We start from the raw sequence: 17,697 nt of genomic DNA, 5'->3' as shown, positions 1-17,697 counted from the left end.
GCTTGCCTCTGAGCTAGTTTCCCACTCTCAGATTATTTATTTTTCTTACATTTGTACCCTGCGCTTTCCCACTCATAGCAGGTTCAATGCGGCTTACATATTGTATACAGGTACTTATTTGTACCTGGGGCAATGGAGGGTTAAGTGACTTGCCCTCTGGTGATTTCTAGGACATTGGGCCACACTCCAGGAGTCCCACAGTTTCTAGCAAGCAAACCCAAAAACATAAACCAGGATTCTTAGTCAGTCCAGGATGGCAGAACTAATAAACTACAGGTTTATTATCATGAAAATGAACAGTGAATGTTTGAAAAACCAGATGAAAAAGTACAGCAAGCAATAACGGATAACCACCAAAACAAGGGCCAACATTAAAACTATCTATTACTTGTTACTACCTGGGTAGCACCTGGGGAGTTCAGGAACTTAACTGTTCACAAGAATTGAACAGGATCTCAGGACAGAGACGTTCCTCCTCTGTACCCCCACACTGAGAATAAAGAAAAATCCAGTACCTCCTGGCTAGTTTGAAGTCCAGGGCTAATCAGAGCCCCAGGGCATCAACTTTGAAAGTATCTGGCCAATGATTGCAGATTGCCTTTCAATAAGCTTAAACTGGAAAAGAGAAAGCATTTTTTTCTGCTACAGCTTTAAAACTCAAAACAAGAGCCATCAGCTGGCCAACTACTAGAAAAACATTTCATGAAATAATACAGTTTTCAGGCTTAGAAACCCAGTGTTTTGTCACAGTTAAATGAAGATACATACCTGTAACAGGTATTCTCCGAGGACAGCAGGCTGAATGACATCCACGGCAGCCCCCCCCCCCCGAACGGAAATCTTCCTAGCAAGAAAAGATTGCTAGAGCCTTCGAGCGCGCGCAGGCGCTGCCATCTTCCCGCCCGTCGCACAAGAGTCCCGATCAGTTCGATAACAAAGCAAAGAGGAAAAGGACAACTCCAAAGGGGAGGCGGGCGGGTATGTGAGAACAATCAGCCTCCTGTCCTCGGAGAATACCTGCTACAGGTATGTATCTTCATTTTCTCCGAGGACAAGCAGGCTGCTTGTTCTCACGACTGAGTGCAGCCTGGAACAGAACAAAAATGGGCCGAGGGGGGTGGGGTTGGATTCTACACCCCGAACAGATTCTGCAGCACCGACTGCCCAAACTGACTGTCGTGTCGGGTATCCTGCTGAAGACAGTAGTGAGATGTAAATGTGTGGATTGATGACCACGTCGCAGCCTTACAAATCTCTTCTATAGAGGCTGACTTCAAGTGGGCCACGGACGCTGCTATGGCTCGAATACTATGAGCCGTGACATGACCCTCAAGAGTCAGCCCAGCTTGGGCATAAGTGAAGGAAATGCAATCTGCTAGCCAATTGGAAATAGTGTGTTTCCCCGACAGCAACTCCCCTTCTGTTGGGATAGACAGAAACAAACATTTGGGCGGACTGTCTGAAGGGGCTTGTCCGCTCCACATAGAAGGCCAATGCTCTCTTGCAGTCCAATGTGTGTAACTGACGTTCAGCAGGGCGGGTATGAGGACGGGAAAAAATGTTGACAAGACAATTGACTGGTTCAGATGGAACTCCGACACCACCTTCGGCAAGAACTTAGGGTGCGTGCGGAAGACTACTCTATTATGATGAAACTTAGTATAGGGAGCATGGGCTACCAAGGCTTGAAGCTCACTGACTCTACAAGCTGAAGTAACAGCCACCAAGAAAATGACCTTCCAGGTCAAATACTTCAGATGGCAGGAATTCAGTGGCTCAAAAGGAGGTTTAATCAGCTGGGTGAGAACGACATTGAGATCCCATGACACTGGTGGAGGTTTGACAGGGGGCTTTGACAAAAGCAAACCTCTCATAAAGCGAACAACTAAAGGCTATCCAGAGATAGGCTTACCCTCTACACGATAATGAAAAGCACTAATTGCACTAAGATGAACTCTTACGGAGTTGGTCTTAAGACCAGACTCTGACAAGTGTAGAAGGTATTCAAGCAGGGTCTGTGTAGGACAAGAAATAGGATCTAGGGCCTTGCTGTCACACCAGACGACAAACCTCCAGCTTTTGAAACTTTAGTGGGTGGACAAGTTGGTAGGGGTTATATATCTTTTGTTTATGGGCTCCTCAACACCTTAGATAAATGGAAAGCTACCTACAGGGGGGCATGGGAGAGGGATCTAGAGAGTTCTCTGATGAGGAATGGGAAAATGTCTCAATGCAATCTCATAAATTGTCACATGCACCTCAGATTATAGAGAATGGTCTTAAGGTACTGATGAGATGGCATTACTCTCCATCTAGACTGCAAGTCATTATGAGGAAAGGGGATGGTTTATGTTGGAGAGGGTGTAGCCAGAGGGCAACATATACTCACATCTGGTGGGAATGTCCTAAGGTCCAGAAATTATGGAAGGAGGTATCTGCATGTGGGCAACAGTTACTTGAGACTCGTATAGCGTGTACTATGGAAAATGCCCTACTAAGTGGGAGAGTGGAAGGGATAACAGGAGCTACGGATACATTAATGCTATTGGTTTTTACAGCAGTTCGACTGCTGATTGCCTCATATTGGCATACACGGGCCATGCCAAAACAGACTGTATATTTTATGCAAACGATATAGATTGAATACCTTAAAATGTACACTTGTTCTTAATTTTTTCTGTTATGCTGTTAGTTATTTTGCTAGAAAATTAATAAACATAAAGTTAGAAATGGCAGTCACGACTTCCCATTGCAGCCTCGTGAGACTGTTGCAGGAGACTGTGGCCGTCATTTTGGAATTGGGAATGGCATTATTACGATAAATTGCATTATATACTGTGATTTGCATTAACCTATCAGCAACACAAAATGTCCATGACTAAGTCAAACTGAACCATGTTCATCAGTCATGTTCCTCCACAACAGTGCTGAAGCCTCTCCACCTCCAGCAGCCCTTTCAACAGTACAGATTTCTCAACCCCAAGACACTCCAGGATGAAGGGTTTTGCAGACCTGATCCCACCCCTGGGATACCCACCTCTATCCGTGCCTCCTCCATATCCACAGACAGTTTAATCTGTCCAAAGTAGGGAAACAGACAGAGAGAGGAGAAGAGGAGATGACAACCTTTTATCCCATCAACCCTGAATTCCTGAATTGTCCCAGCTGACTTCAGTAAAGATGTGCAGGAGGAATTTTATACTTACTTGTTACAGAAGGACGAGTCTGTTCAGACATCTCTGATTCAGGATTTTCCATGAAAGGGAGATCATCCTCTTGCTTAATACTCAGTGACAACACAGATGTTACAACTGGAAGGTCTGTGATGACAAAACACATTCACAAGGATTCACGATATCTGATAATACTAAATTAGGAAACTGACTTTAAGTGTCCAAATGTCCGATGTGAATGACCCATCTCCTGTGATCTAAAAATGCAAAGACCACTAAATCCAAAACATTTACTTACTGTTGGTGAAGTCATTTGGATTTTCTTTTCCCTCCCACTCACATTGCTGAGTGAAATATTTTTCATCTTCCTTTTTAATCTTGAATATAACATCAGGATTAAGAATTGAATAACCTGTTGATAAGAAGTAGGAAAATTACATTGAAATTGTATTTGTAGAATCCCTCGGAAGGTTCCCTCTGCTTCATGTTTTGATGGAGCAGTGCATGATTTGTGCATGGAGGTCTTGGTATAGATATCTTGAGATGTGTGTATTTGACTGACAAAGCTTGGAGAGAAGAGGCAGCAGTGCTCCGACACTTGATTAAGATTATATCACAGAGGTTTTCTAATATAGAGAATATTCTTCATTTCCCTCCTAGGTGGAGGCATTGCAGGAGTCAATCTTCTGGTTACCATTTGGAGAGGTTATACGTTGTACAGTATAGTTGACGTGTGCAGCTGATATGTCATGACCTTATGAAGAAGTCTCAGAGGAAATCTCTCTCTGGTCTTCTGTGCCAAAATATTTTGTATAGGAATGGGAGAGAGACTCCTGCTGGTGCTGTGTGAAGCCTCTAGTTTATCTTACAACAGAGAGCAGCATCTTTTGCAGATCCTGTAGCAGTGGAGTCTTTCACAGGCTCCTATTGCATATGGGATGGTATCAGAAGCCAGGATCTAAATTTCAGGTGCCCATGGTATCTAGTTCCTGTGATTTTTAAGTGCTTGTGTGGTAGATGACAGAAAACACATATTTACCTCGTGAGATGAGGATGTTATGAATCTCCTTGATGAGCTTCTTGTACAGCTCCTTCTGCCTTTCTCCCAGAAGGTCCCAGTCCACGTCCAAGAAATAAGCAGCAACATCCTTGAAAGTGACCAATGCCTAGAACAGAAAGCAGGATACCCTATGTCAGAGTTTCATTATTTTTTCACTTCATTTTATTTCTTTAAACAAACACCTATCAACATAATTCTAGACTGTTTACAACAAACATATGAAATAGTTCACATAAAAGAAACAATAACAGAAACAGAAAATCATTCAAAATAAAATGGGAAAGTAAAGCAGTCAAGCCTTTATCTTTTTTCAGAACATCAAATAATGCTACACACACCACAACTTCAAGGGTAAATTGTTCCAGTTGTATACATCACACTGAAAACACACACTGTCTCGTAGGAGTTTTATAAACCACAGCACTGCTAAGAAGAACAAAGGTTTCTAGAAGGAAGACGTTTAAGTAGTGTGAGATATTTTGCAGGTGTCCAATGCAACTCCCTCAGAATGGAAGAACTAGGCATTAAAAAAGATATAAAGGAATTAGAAAAGGTGCAGAGAAGGGTGACGAAAATGATAAAGGGAATGGAACGACTCCCTTGAGGAAAGGCTGAGTAGGTTAGGGCTCTTCAGCTTGGAGAAAAGGCGGCTGAGGGGTGATACAAGAGAAGTGTACAAGATAATGAGCGGACAGATGTGAAGCGTTTGTTTCAAACAACAACAAAACCAGGGGACATAAGATGAAGCTAGAATATGGTAGATTTAAAACAAAAAGGAGAAAGTTTTTCTTTATTCAGCGTGTAGTTAGACTCTGGAACTCGTTGCCGGAGAATGTAGTGACAGCAGCTGGCCTTACGGAATTTAAAGGGGGTTTGGACAGATTCCTGAGGGAAAAATCCATTGAACATTATTCATTTTTATTTTATTTTTTTTTTTTTTTGGGGGGGGGGGGGGGTTGCTAGGTTCTTGAAGCCTGGATTGGCCGCTGTCGGAGACAGGATGCTGGGCTTGATGGACCCTTGGTCTTTTTCCAGTATGGCGGTACTTATGTAAATGGGCAATTCTAAATCGAGGGAGGCGAGAGGATGTCGCAATCGTAAAACCCGTTCTTTGAAGCTCTGGGACCCTTATCTGTCCTCTCTGTCCCCTAGGGGAAGAAGTTTGGTGCTTAACGTGTTGTGATTGCATTATCTCTTTGATCCGCCCTCTTATCGAATAACGACTCCAAATTATTGCCTAATCTGTGTTGGGAGGGTACCTGGGTGGGTAGAGGGTAGGGTAATACAACCCCATAGCCAAAGCGCCCTCCGTACTGCGACTACGAGGGACATATTCTTTGTTGATGCACGTAGCAAATCATAAAGGCCATCAGCCAGGAAAGAAGAGCCTATCTCCAACTTGACCAACTGCTGCACTAAACCAGCCCTATCCAAGACCGAATCTGCCCAGCGAAAGCAAGCGCGGGCCTCTGGCCACACACAAACGGACGCTTGCAGCACTAGAACCAATAAATCAAAACTACGCTTAAGGAAAGACTCCAGGGAATCTTCCTCCTCCAGCTCACTAAAAACCTCCGCTGAGCCCGGGAGGGAAACGGCATCCAGATCCTGAGCCCAATCCAGGCGAGGTCTTTTGGCCACCACCAGGAGCATCAGCCCTGGCTGGACCTGTCTTCCAGGCCTGATATAAGGTCCAGACAAACTCAGGAGGGAGCCAGCAGCGGAGGAGCTTGGATGCACACATCACCGCGGTAAAAACAAAAGGGAGGAAAGATGCAACCTGCCCTACATTTCCCGGACAAATGAAGAGAAAGAAAGATTCTCCGGGGGAGAAAGCTTTCTTTCTGGGGAAGGAGTAGGATCAGAGGGAAGACCACAAGACTCCTCAGAAGAGAAATATCTGGGATTCTCCTCTTCCTCCACAAGGCATCCTCCTCGGTATTTGACAAGAGCTCCTCTGACTGCTGTCCGAAACCGGGCCCGTCTCGACGCCGAGGAACCATGTCCTCGATGACGATGTTGAGAAGTCGACTCCCATGCAGGCGGCGATGAAGCTCCCTCCGGCAATGTCGACGGGGGAGTCGACCTGGGTGGCAGCCGACGCCAATACCACACCACAGGCACAGAGTCAGCCGCCGCTTCTATCAACGGTACCGAGGGCGCAAGCACCCCCGGTACAGGAACAGACTGATGCAGCAGCCCTTCCAGGAGACCTGGGAGAATGGCTCAGATGTGCTCGTCCAGAGTCTCTGCTGGGAAAGGCTGTGGGCCCATTGCAGGAGTAGGAGGCAGAATCTGCAAAGGGTGAGAAGGTGGTACCGGGCTGTCCGAAGACCGACGCACTGACACTTCTTGAATGGACGGTGAGCGGTCCTCCCGGCGTCAACGCCCCGGAGCTCCCAGTACCGTGTCTAGAAGGAAACCGATGGCGATGCTTCTTAGCCTTCGTTCGATGCACATCATCGGTACTCCTCGGTACTGACGAGGAGGACATGGAATCCACACGCCTCCTCGGGGTCGGGTCCGAAAGTGGTCGGTCCCGGTGGGCCTGCACAGCAAGAGCCATCGAGGCAGGTGGAGACCCACTCGATGGCTCACTGCTCCCCCAGCGTGTGGTGGTCTCCGGACAGCCATTACCTGCGCTCCCGATGTCGATGCCATCTCCGGTGCCGACATCGATGTCAAAGTCCCGGGCAAAGCTCCAAACAGACGGTCCTGCTGAGCTAGTCTCGACGCCTGTGTCCACTTTTTAAGGCTAAGACACAACTTACAAGCGTCTGGGCGATGGTCGGGCCCAAGGCACAGGATACACCACGAGTGGGGATCGGTACCTGAGATTGCCCGGTTGCATCGACCGCACTTCTTGAAGCCGCTGGGAATCCTTGATGACATGGACAGAAAAATAGCGGCAGCGAAGTCAAAGTTCTCGATGCTGCCAAAAAGAAGGGCACAAAAAGAAGAAACGCGTACGTGCGGCCTAAGAGGGCCGCGACGGGAACAAAAGGAATCTTAAGAGGGAAAATCCTAAGAAATAAGGATTTTTTTTTATTTTTAAAAGAAACAGCTCCACAGAGCACAAAACGAAAGCAAAAAGCGGAATAAAGACCGCGAAACGAAGGCTCTTTTCAGGGGCACACGGAAAGAGACCGCAGGCAGTCTCTCCCTTACTGCGGAAAGAAAAGAACTGTCAGGACCCTCGCACAACGGACGGGAAGATGGCCGCGCTCTCTCGAAGGCTCTAGCAAGCTTTGTTGCTAGGAAGATTTCCGTTCGGGGGGGCTGCCGTGGATGTCACCCAGTCGTGAGAACAAGCAGCGTGCTTGTCCTCGGAGAATATGCATATAAGGGTAGAAATTATATCATCATGACAGAGTGGATTAAACTGGAGGGTGTTAGTGCTATATGTTACCGAGGAAATTGAATGAAACAGAGTAAATATTCAGCAGGAAACAGATTGCAAAGTGGATACAGAGAGGTCAGAAAGAGTGAGAGATATAGGCAAGATTATAAACATTAACAAAGGATGAGAGACAATAGATACTAAAGATGAAGAGATGAGACAGAGCGACATGGGATAAGGGTGAGGGAGAATAAGAGAAAGAAGAAATGAAAAAGAAAAAAAAAAAGAGAACACAAATGAAATGAGAAAAGTAAAAATATGAAAAATAGAACAAACACATTATCTACATAACAAGAGTTAGAAGTCAGAGGCTGTGATTATAACACCTCACTATCCCTGGTCCAGAGAAGGCATCTTTCTTATAGGAAAAGTTTGTATCACCTCATTACTAGCTTTAATCGTAGCTTCATCACATGCTTCAGGCACTTCCTCACATCTGCCTGTTGTGGTCAGATTTCCTCTTTCCTCAGATCCCCGAGGCTCAGTTCTGAATCCTTTTTGCTCAAATTGGATTAAAATGTCAGGCCTGACATTGTAGAAATCTATTATAAGAAAAAGAAAGCAAAATATCTTTTTTTTTTTAAGTTACCAAAGAATTAGTCACAGGAACCTCCACTGATACAGAATTAAAAAAAAAAAAAGAAGGGTTCTGCTGTACTGATCATCATCAAAAATGTATTCTAGAAATACCCCGATATTTTCATGCTGTGGTGAGCAACTCCTTTCTCAACAGCTACAAACAGCTCTGTTATACACACTGCTACTGCATAAATATAATGGAAATGTCTGTCATCACAGGTTTTGGTGGTGATTCGATTATTAGGCATGTAGATAGCTGGATGGCTGGTGGACGTGAGGATCGCTTGGTCACTTGCCTGCCTAGTGCGAAAGGTGACGGATCTCACGCGTCACCTAGATAGGATTTTAGATAGTGCTGGGGAGGAGCCGGCTGTCTTGGTACATGTGGGTACCAATGACATAGGAAAATGTGGGAGAGAGGTTCTGGAAGCCAAATTTAGGCTCTTAGGTAGAAAGCTCAAATCCAGAATCCCTAGGGTAGCATTTTCTGAAGTGCTACACGTTCCACGCTCAGGGCCCAAGAGACAGACAGAGCTCTGGAGTCTCAATGTGTGGATGAGACGATGGTGCAGGGAGGAGGGTTTTAAATTTGTTAGGAACTGGGCAACATTCTGGGGAAGGGGGAGCCTATTCCGAAAGGATGGGCTCCACTTTAACCAGGGTGGGTCCAGGCTGGTGGCATCGGCATTTAAAAAAGAGATAGAGCAGCTTTTAAACTGCAAACTGGGGGAAGGCCGACAGTCGCTCAAAAGCGCATGGTTCGGGATAAGGTATCTTTCAAAGATATCACCAAAACAAGGAAGATAGGGTAACCCGATAGTGAGGTTGTCAAAAAGGCCATAGTAGATCAGGTGTCCTTAAATAAAAATAAAAATCTGACAAAAGATTGCAAATTAATACTGTCAAGTACTGAGCATGATGTAAATAGGAACAACAAACATAATTTGAAATGTTTATATGCGAATGCCAGAAGCCTAAGAAATAAGATGGGAGAGTTAGAATATATTGCACTAAATGAAAAATTAGATATAAGAGGAATCTCTGAGACCTGGTTGAAGGAGGATAAACAGTGGGACACTGTCATACCAGGGTACAAATTATATCATAGCAATAGGGTGGATTGAATTGGTGGAGAGGTAGCACTGTATGTTAAGGAGGGCCTTGAATCAAATACATTTTGGAATCCCTATGGATTGAAATTCCATGTGTAAAGGGGAAAAGGATAGCGATAGGAGTGTACTACCGTCTGCCTGGCCAGGATGAACAGACGGATGTAGAAATGTAATCGGAAATTAGGGAAGCTAACAAGCTGGGCAACACAAAACTTTGGGTGATTTCAATTACCCCAATCTTGACTGGGCAAATGTAACATCTGGGCATGCTATGGAGGTAAAATTCCTTGACGAAATCAAGGACTGCTTTATGGAGCAGCTGGTACAGGAGCCGACAAGAGGAGGAAAAATTCTAGCCCTAGTCCTTAGTGAAGCGCATGATCTGGTGCGGGAGGTAATGGTGATGGGGCCACTTGATAACAGTGATCATAACATGATCAGGTTTGATATTAGCTTTGGAGTAAGTATAAACAGGAAATCCAAAACGTTAGCGTTTAACTTTCAAAAGGGAGACTATGATAAAATGAGAAGAGTGAAAAAAAAACTTAGAGGAGCGGCTGCGAGGGTCAAAAATTTACATCAGACGTGGATGCTGTTCAAAAATAAATACCATCCTGGAAGCCCAGGTCAAATATATTCTGCGTTTTAAAAATGGAGGACGGAAGACCAAACGACAGCCAGCATGGTTAAATAGTGAGGTGAAGGAAGCTATTAGAGCTAAAAGAAAATCCTTCAGAAAATGGAAGGAGGAACCGACTGAAAATAATAAGAAACAGCATAAGGAATGTCAAGTCAAATGCAAAGCGCTGATAAGGAAGGCAAAGAGGGACTTTGAAAAAAGATTGCGTTGGAGGCAAAAACACATGCTAAAATGTTTTTTAGGTATATTAAAAGCAAGAAGCCGGCAAAAGAATCAGTTGGACCTCTAGATGACCGAGGGGTAAAAGGGGCGATCAGGGAAGACAAATCCATAGTGGAGAGATTAAATGAATTCTTTGCTTCGGTCTACACCGAGGAAGATTTGGGAGAGTTACCCATTCCAGAAATGGTATTCAAAGCTGACGAGTTGGAGAAACTGAATTAAATCTCTAAAACCTGGAGAATGTAATGGGGCAAATTGACAAACTGAAAAGTAGCAAAGCTCCTGGACCGGATGGTATTCATCCCAGAGCACTGATAGAATTGAAAAATGAACAGGTGGAACTATTGTTAGTAATATGTAATTTATCTTTAAACTTGAGTGTGGTACCAGAAGATTGGAGGGTAGCCCATGTAACGCCGATATTTAAAAAAGGTTCCAGAGGAGATCTGGGAAATTATAGACCAGTGAGCCTAACGTCGGTACCAGGCAAAATGGTAGAAACTATTATAAAGGACAAAATTACAGAGCATATTCAAAAGCATGGATTAATGAGACAAAGCCAACATGGATTTAGTGAAGGGAAATCTTGCCTCACCAATCTATTACATTTCTTTGAAGGGGTGAACAAACATGTGGATAAAGACGAGCCTGTTGATATTGTGTATTTGGATTTTCAAAAGGCATTTGACAAAGTACCTCGTGAAAGACTCCAGAGGAAAATGGAGAGTCATGGGATAGGAGGAAGTGTCCTATTGTGGATTAAAAACTGGTTAAAGGATAGAAAACAGAGAGTAGGGTTAAATGGTCAGTATTCGCAATGGAGAAGGGTAGATAGTGGGGTTCTCCAGGGGTCTGTGTTGGGACCGCTGCTTTTTATTATTCAACATTTTTATTGATGACAATTGATACATTCCACATCTGGCCTAAATAACATAGCAACATCATAACATACATAACAAAAAGCCAGTGATTGAGTCCGTTGTCAATTTTTTGTTTTCACCTTTTCACCCCCCCCCCTCCCCTCCCATCCTCCCACATCCTTACCCCTTTCCCCTCCCATTACCCTCTCCCCTCCCTCGCGTGCCCTAGGACTTGGACTCTGATAGTCCTAGGGTACCCCCCTCCTCCCCTAGTGGAGCCATATATATCGCATGGACGCTCTCTGGGGCTCCTGACAATGTCATCCTACCCCTTATTCAGAAGCAAGCTTCGCCCCTTTGGACTCAGTGTCTGTAAATAAGGGCCCCAAATCTGAGTAAAACGTGCAAAACACTTCGGGGATCCCTTAGCCCCCCCTAGCCTCCCAAGTAGCCAGCAAATGCACTTGATTTCCCCAGTGCTAGTAGGCTGGCGCCTCCGATACAGTCCAGTATTGTAAGATGCTTTTCTGGGCCACCAAACACAGTTTACGGCTCAGGAGTCGAGCTGTCTTAGATTGCCTGTGAAATGGGGACCGCTGCTGTTTAACATATTTATAAATGATCTAGAGATGGGAGTAATTAGTGAGGTAACTAAATTTGCTGACAACACAAAGTTATTCAAAGTTGTTAAATCTCGAGAGGATTGTGAAAAATTACAAGAGGACCTTACAAGACTGGGAGACTGGGTGTCTAAATGGCAGATGACGTTTAATGTGAGCAAGTGCAAAGTGATGCATGTGGGAAAGAGGAACCCGAAATATAGCTATGTCATGCAAGGTTCCACGTTAGGAGTCAACGACCAAGAAAGGGATCTCAGAGTCGTTGTTGATGATACGTTGAAACCTTCTGCTCACTGTTCTGTGGCGGCTAAGAAAGCAAATAGAATATTAGGTATTATTAGGAAAGGAATGGAAAACAACAGTGAGGACGTCATAATGCCTTTGTTTCGCTCCATGGTGCGACTCCATTCTCTTCTGTTCTACAATTATCCCTTTCGACAATAAATGTTAACTCCCTAATCTCTAATTGGTCTGTCTTGAATAGACTGTCAGCTCTGATGAGCAGGGACTGTCTCTTCATGCTCAAGTGTACAGTGCTGTGTACGTCTAGTAACCCTATAGAAATGATACGTAGTAGTACTAGTAGTAATAGCAATGCTGCTCAATCACACACCCCGGAAGTATCTGCTTTAGAGAGGATAATGGCTTCTTATCCCACCAGCTCTGAATTCCTAGATAATCCCGGCTGACTTTATTAAGATGTGCAGGAGGAATTTTATACTAACTTGTTACAGGAGGCTGAGTCTGTTCAGACGTCTCTGATTTAGGAGGATCCATCAAGGGGAGATCTTCCTCTTGTTTAACACCGAGTGAGATCACAGACGTTACAACTGGAAGGTCTGTTAACAGAAAATATATTAGAAGGAATCATCAAAGATACAATAATACTAAATTAGGAAATGGACTTTAAGTTCTAAATGTCTGGAGACTTTGATCTGAAAATTCAGAGCCCTTCAAATCCAAAACATTTACTTACTCTTCATGAGACCATCTGGGTTTTCTTTTTCCTCCCACTCAAAATGTTGAGTGAAATATTTCTCGTCTTCGTTCTTAATCTTGAATAGAACATCAGGATTAACAATTGAATAACCTGTAAGTAAGCAGGAAAACAGCATTTAAATTTGTATGTAGAAGCCCTGGGGAGGTTCCATCTGTTTCCACTTGTGTACAAGCAGTGCATGAAAGTGTGTGTGTGTGTATGGAGCCAAAAAATGACGTTGATAAAAATTGGAGCTAAACGCTATTCTATAAACAGTTTTCTGAGTCAGGTGCTGTTGATAGAATAGTGTTTTGCGCAGGGATCTGCGACCAATTTTGGGTGGAAGGATTTACGTCCACTGAAACCTGGTTTATATTCTTACACAGAAGTTGCAGTTCTCAGGAAGAAGGGTCAAAATGTTGTTGTACAGAAAAGGGAGACAGACAGCTGGTCTTGTATGAAGCCTCCAGTTTAAGGTAAACATTTTATCTTTTGCAACAGAAGCCAGGTCTCAATTTCAGAAGCCCACGGGACCTGGTACCTGGGATTTTTCCTGCTCTGATAAATTAACAGCACCCATTCCATTAATGTGCCTGTGTGGTAGATGATAAAAAAGACATATTTACCTTGTGAGATAAGGATGTCATGAATCTCCTTGATGACCTTCTTGTACAGTTCCTTCTGCCATTCTCCCAGAAGGTCCCAGTCCACTTCCAAGAAATAAGCAGCGACATCCTTGAACAAGGCCTGGAACAACAGACAAGACACCGTCAGTCACAGTTTCATTATAATGTTTACCTTGTTGAGTAGACTGGATGGACCGTGCAGGTCTTTATTCGCCGTCATCTACTATGTTTGTGTAACAGACTTTGTTATATGACCTCAGTCAGTAAGATCAGAGCTCCTACATTATAGTATGAAGTATATAGTACGAGTTCTGTCCTCTTAAATCGCCAATATTTTGAACAGACATCCTGGTCCTTACACTGGAAATCTCTCATGTTGACTGATGTAGCAGTTGGAAGGAGGAGGCAGGAACAACTGAACAGCTGGGAGATAAAGAGGCTGGTGGGTTAGTGTAGCTAAGGTTGGCGAAAGAACAGGAGACGGCATGACGTCACAAAGCTGAAGCCGGTTTAGCCCAACAGCCACCATATTGGTACACAGAAAACAAAGTGAACAATCAGCCGCTGTATCCACGCTGTCATTGTAAATTGTTATTTTATCTCAGTTATATTTAGCAACAGGACGGTGTGTGCAGCATACATACACAGAGGAACTGTCACAACGGAATAAGCTTTCATCAGTTAGAGTAGTAATTTGTCCTAAATCACTATCACTGTGTCATTTTGAGGGTTTGTATTGGTGCTGAGATTTTTTCACCTAGTAAAGGGCCACCAAAATAGACATCACGTTATGAGAATCAGGTGATCAACATTCAGAGTTTTTTTTATTTCTAAGTGCAAAGGGTTTTTCAAACTTTAATTAGGGGGTGGTGGCTTGCGTGAGGCAATAGTGTGAGGTGGAGCTGCCCTCTGCCGTTGTCAACTTGCAGAGGGAGGAGCCCTCCTGTGAGGGAGAATCGGTGCCGATTCCAACAGGCACCCTATTGGACACCAGCAGATATCGAGGGTCCTGTTGCCTTGAAAAGATTTGCGCCACAGGTGTGAGGTCGCAGGGCATGGCAAAAGGGGCGTGCCGTAAGGTGCACACCCTGCACCTTGGGAGTTTTGACTCTATACTATAATTCTCAAAGGGGAAGCGTAAAGTGAAGCCAAAGACAGCGACTCCAAGTGTCCTGGGTCCTATGGACAAACACTTGATTTCTTCTGGACCATCAATTAATCAGGTATTCTCTCTCCTTGGAGCTTCTTTGAGCTCACTAGAGCAGATCCCACCTCTCCCTCCCTTTTCCTGTCAGATAGGGGCTTCCCAGGTGGTGCCCTTTCCTCAGGCTGGAGGTTCAGTTGGAAGAAGCAGTTTCATTATTAACTTTTGTCAAGTTGCCAACAGCTAATCAGGACCAGCAGGAAATGACGTTAAGAGATTTGTGGGATTCAAGTCAGCGTATGGAGAGTATGTTCAAGTCCACTGTTTCTCAGACTGCAGTTTTTCTCAAGTGGTGGTTAATAAACTGGAGAATGTAGATTCTAATAAGCAATGCTTTGATAAGAGCGTATCTAATGTTGAGAAGCAAATAGAATGTTAGGTATTTATTAGGAAAGGAATGGAAAATGAAAATAAGAATGTTATAATGCCTTTGTATCACTCCACAGTACAACAGCACCTCAAATACTGTGTGCAATTCTGGTCACCGCATCTCAAAAAAGATACAGCGGAATTAGAAAATTTACAGAGAAAGGCAACGAAAAAGATAACAGAAATGTGACATAGTAACATAGTAGATGACGGCAGAAAAAGACCTTAACGGTCCATCTAGTCTGCCCAACAAGATAAACTCATATGTGCTACTTCTTGTGTATACCTTACCTTGATTTGTATCTGCCATTTTCAGGACACAGACCGTAGAAGTCTTGCCCAGAACTAGCCCCACCACCCAAACATCAGCCCCACCTCCCAATCTCGGCTAAGCTTCTGAGGATCCATTCCTTCTGCACAGGATTCCTTTATGTTTATCCCACGCATGCTTGAATTCCCCTTGGAATGAGGATCACTCCGACAACCGAAGTAACCAGCAACCTGAGCACTTTTGGCGGTCGCCATGAGATCCACCTGAGGCAGACCCCATCTTGACAGAATGCGATCGAAAACCGAACAACAAAGAGACCACTCGCCAGGATCTAGAGTGTGCCTGCTCAGAAAGTCTGCTCTTAGATTATCCATGCCGGCCACGGGTACAGCAGAGAGATCCTGAAGATGAACTTCTGCCCAGCGTACCAACAACACCATCTCTTCTATGACCGCATGGCTCTTTGTGCCCCCCTAAGATCCTTGTTCATAAGAAAGGACCGTGGAGGATGCCAAATCCCTTTGACCAAAGGATCCACCTGCTTAACGTCCCCCACAGGAATCTCCACACGACTCCCCTATGAGGAAAGGCTAAAGCGGCTAAGGCTCTTCAGCTTGGAGAAGAGGCAGCTGAGGGGAGATAATGCAGAGGTCAATAAAATAATGAGTGGAATGGAACGGGTGGACGTGAATCGCTTGTTTACTCTTTCTGGAAATACTACAACCAGGGGACCCACAATGAAACTATTAAGTAGTAAATTTAAAACAAATCGGAGAAAATACTTCTAACTCAATGTGTAATTAAACTCTGGAATTCATTGAAAGAAAATGTGGTAAAAGCAGTTAGCTTAGCAAGGTTCTAAAAAAGGTTTGGCTAACTTCCTAAAAGAAAAAAGTCCAAGTCATTATTAAGATGCACTTAGGGAAAATCCACTGCTTATTTCTAGGATAACCACATAAAATCTATTTTACTGTTTTGGGATCTTGCCAGGTACTTGTAAACTGGTTTGGCCACTGTTGGAAAATAGGATACTGGGCATGATGGACCTTCAGTCTGTCCCTATCTGGCAACACTTTCCTACATTTTCCCCTCTGCCTTCTCTTCTACACTCACACACACTTTCCTTCTATCCATGTGCGGAATAGTCTCCTCTCCCATCCCTTCCTTTCATTTGCTTTCCCACTCCCCTTCTCTTCCATGTGCATTTCCCCCCTCTCCTCTTTCTTTTCCTTCATGTGGATCCCCCACTTCACTTCCCTTCCATCCATATGCAGAATCTTCCCCTCTGGCTTCCATCCATTTGCAGTTTCTCGTCCTCCCCTGTTCCCCCCCCCCCCCCTAGGGGTCCCACATGCCTTCCTACCTCCCACAGTCCCCACCCCCCCCTCCTAGGCAGCATTGGCAGGTAGGGTGGGCAGTCTTGCTCTCTCCAGCTGGCCTGAAGCTTTCCCTCTGCTGCCTCCTTCCCACATGGCAACAGAGGGAAGGACCCTGGGGCTGGCTGTAAACAGCTTTGATCTTTTGTTTAGCTAAGCAGAATATTGTTTTAATAAACATAAACTAGACCTACTGCTTCACTCAACACAGACAAATAAGGAGAGAGAAGAGAAAGCAGGAAAACTTGTACAGAAATATTTTCCTGTTAGTATTGGAAGGAACTCTGTGTGCAAGGAGAGAGACTAATTTTTCACAGAGTGGAGGAGTTGCCTAGTGGTTAGTGCAGTGGACTTTGATGCTGGGGAGTTGAGTTCAATTCCCACTGCAGCTCCATGTGACTCTGGGCAAGTCACTTAACCCTCCATTGCCCCTGGTACAAAATAAATACTTGAATATATGTAAATCACTTTGAATGTAGTTGCAAAAAACTCAGAAAGGTGGTATATCAAGTCCCATTTCCCTTTCCCTTATGACATCACAATATCAGAAGTGAGCCAAGTATTGGGCAATCAAGCCATTGTGACATCACTAATGAGGTTGGCTCTTATTGGTGGAATGAGTGGAGGAGTAGCCTAGTGGTTAGTGCAGTGGACTTTGATCCTGGGGAACTAAGTTCAATTCCCACTGCAGCTCCTTGTGACTCTGGGCAAATCACTTAACCCTCCATTGCCCCTGGTACAAAATAAATACTTGAATATATGTAAATCACTTTGAATGTAGTTGCAAAAAACCTCAGAAAGGTGGTATATCAAGTCCCATTTCCCCTTTACCTGATCAGGAACCAGGGCAGACATCTCCCTGCTGTTTCCCCTCTGAACTCTGCTGCTGGAGATTTCCCTTTTCCTGGCCAGATGAATAAAACAGGAGGAGGTTGAGCTGATTCCAGGTCTCAGATAAATTGCAGATCTGAGACTGGGTCTTGCAGTGATTTCCAGACCCCAGAGACAGAAAGCTTTTGCTTTTGTTCTCAGTCTTTTTTTCCCTCTTTGCAGCTCTTGCAGACACTGTCTAGACCAAGAAAGAACAGACAAGACAAAGCATGTTCAGAGCTCCTCCCCCTGGTGTGGTCAAGGAGATGGCATGATGTGAAAAGGCTGAAGCCACTTTATCCAAGGAAGTTTTCATTCTCTCAAATGCAGCCACCG

The 17,697-nt window shown here is 44.4% G+C and overlaps 1 protein-coding gene across 1 annotated transcript in view; it reads right to left on the bottom strand.

Annotated features, from left to right (window-relative positions):
- The window catches only part of LOC115475352 (zinc finger protein 84-like), a 232,508-nt gene extending 215,162 nt beyond the window's left edge, over window positions 1-17,346 (bottom strand). Inside the window, exons 1-6 of the mRNA XM_030214838.1 lie at window positions 17,323-17,346; window positions 13,272-13,392; window positions 12,643-12,756; window positions 12,392-12,505; window positions 8,015-8,175; window positions 4,213-4,339 (exon numbers count right to left, since the gene is read on the bottom strand). Of these exons, the coding sequence (XP_030070698.1) occupies window positions 4,213-4,339; window positions 8,015-8,175; window positions 12,392-12,505; window positions 12,643-12,756; window positions 13,272-13,392; window positions 17,323-17,346 (661 nt within the window). The remainder of the gene's footprint in view (window positions 1-4,212; window positions 4,340-8,014; window positions 8,176-12,391; window positions 12,506-12,642; window positions 12,757-13,271; window positions 13,393-17,322) is intronic.
- Window positions 17,347-17,697: the final 351 nt, after the last annotated feature.

The sequence above is a fragment of the Microcaecilia unicolor genome, chromosome 1 (genome assembly GCF_901765095.1).
Source record: "Microcaecilia unicolor chromosome 1, aMicUni1.1, whole genome shotgun sequence".
Classification (NCBI taxonomy): domain Eukaryota; kingdom Metazoa; phylum Chordata; class Amphibia; order Gymnophiona; family Siphonopidae; genus Microcaecilia; species Microcaecilia unicolor.
The sequence above is the reverse complement of the archived record's forward strand: the minus strand, read 5'-3'. Positions and strand labels throughout refer to the sequence as shown.